This window comes from Seriola lalandi, unplaced genomic scaffold (genome assembly GCF_002814215.2).
Source record: "Seriola lalandi dorsalis isolate HSWRI2012SDOR001 ecotype SW California unplaced genomic scaffold, Sedor1 jcf7180002054682, whole genome shotgun sequence".
In the NCBI taxonomy this organism is placed as follows: Eukaryota; Metazoa; Chordata; class Actinopteri; order Carangiformes; family Carangidae; genus Seriola; species Seriola lalandi.
The window spans coordinates 2,632,929-2,634,545 of NW_019525235.1; the positions used below are offsets into that span (position 1 = coordinate 2,632,929).

The 1,617-nt window shown below is 44.7% G+C and overlaps 1 protein-coding gene across 1 annotated transcript in view; it reads right to left on the reverse strand.

The window, feature by feature from the left end:
• Positions 1-818, reverse strand: part of znf710a (zinc finger protein 710a) — a 7,420-nt gene extending 6,602 nt beyond the window's left edge. The window contains exon 1 of the mRNA XM_023422427.2: positions 507-818. Within this exon, the coding sequence (XP_023278195.1) occupies positions 507-551 (45 nt within the window). The 5' untranslated portion in view covers positions 552-818. The remainder of the gene's footprint in view (positions 1-506) is intronic.
• Positions 819-1,617: the final 799 nt, after the last annotated feature.

Consider the following 1,617-nt stretch of genomic DNA (forward strand, 5'->3'; position numbering starts at 1 on the left):
GAGAGACAGAAAGACAGAGTGAGTGAGTGAGAGAGAAAGAGGGGAAGGAGGGAGGGAGGGAGGGGAAGCTGAAGAGAGAAGAAAAAAGCACAGCAAAATGAAAGGCTGACAAAATGAAAGAGAAAAAGACAAATGACAAGGAGACAGGGAAGGTAGGGTAGTAATTGCAAGAGTCCGTACTTTCACATTTAAAGTTGCAACTGAAAGACACCTAAGGACAAACAATTAGAGCGGCAGCAGAAAACGTGCGGCAGAGACAGAAACACAACTCTTATCTTTTTTAAAAGATGTTCCCACTGCGGTACTCATATGAATGTGAAAAGTAATCAGGCTTTCCCCTCAAACTCACGCACAGACATGAGTGTAAATACCTCACCAACTAACTGCAAAACAACTAAGCACCCCCCCCATACACACACACACACACACACACACACACACACACACACACACCCCTATCCCTTAATGGCAACACGTCTTTCTGCATCTTTAGCTTTCAAACTCACCACATTGTTCCTGGAGTGATGTTTGAGGTGTTTCAGGGATCTCATCCTTCAGGAGAAATGAGTGGAGTAAAAAAATCCACCTCCTATTTATATCTGTGGGAGAGTGGGGCGGTCCCACGGCTCATCCTCCTCCTACTGTTGCTGTTATCAGAACTGACTGTGCCTGCCCCCCTCCACCAGCCCTCCACCCCACCACACACACACACACACACACACACACACACACACACACACACACACACACACACACACACACACACACACACACACACACACAGACACACACAGCATCACCCCATTTCTTTCTCTTCCTCCCACCCTCTCCTTCCCATCTCACTTCTCTTTCTCTCCTCTTTTCTCTTACAAACACACACACACACATCTTATCTCCCTTTCTCACTACATACAATTTAGCATGACCCTGCAACACACATTTCTGTTTAAGGCACACAGAGACACAAGCTCTATCTTTTCTTGATCACACTTTATACTTTGCATTTCCTTTTTTTTTCATGAGCGTGTGCTCAAACGCACAAACAATTATAAAATCAAGTCAGTAGTTCCTCTCTGTGCGTGCAGACAGATATATGTGAATTTACCCACACACAAACATGTTTATATAGATGTATGTAAGCAGCTACACTCAGAGGCACGTACACACTTTCACAACATGCACAAACACTCAGAGAGACTATGGGTGGAGGTGCGTCTGTCAGTAGCAAAACAGTCAGACAGATAATGTCTGAGAAATGCTAAAATTTCAACTTTCCAGAGACCGTGTAGTTTGCTGCCATTATTTCTAGATTCAAACTAATTAACTATTGAGACAGCCTGAAGTATACTGTCTGAGAAATTCAGAAGAAAAAAAAATTGAGTGACAAAAGAAAAGAGAAGGAGAAAGAAAGGAGAGAAAAGCAGTTAGGAGAGAGGGAGGGAGGGAGACAGACGTGGGGGAGAAAGAATAAGGAAGAAAGAAGCAGAGGGAGGGGGAGTGAAGCTGAGTGGAGGAAGAGGAGGGGGGGGGGGGTTGTATGACTGACATAGGCTGTAAATAAGACATCCAGTGAGTATCCTAGCTGTGGCCTAAGTACATCTCAGGTGACCACGTGGA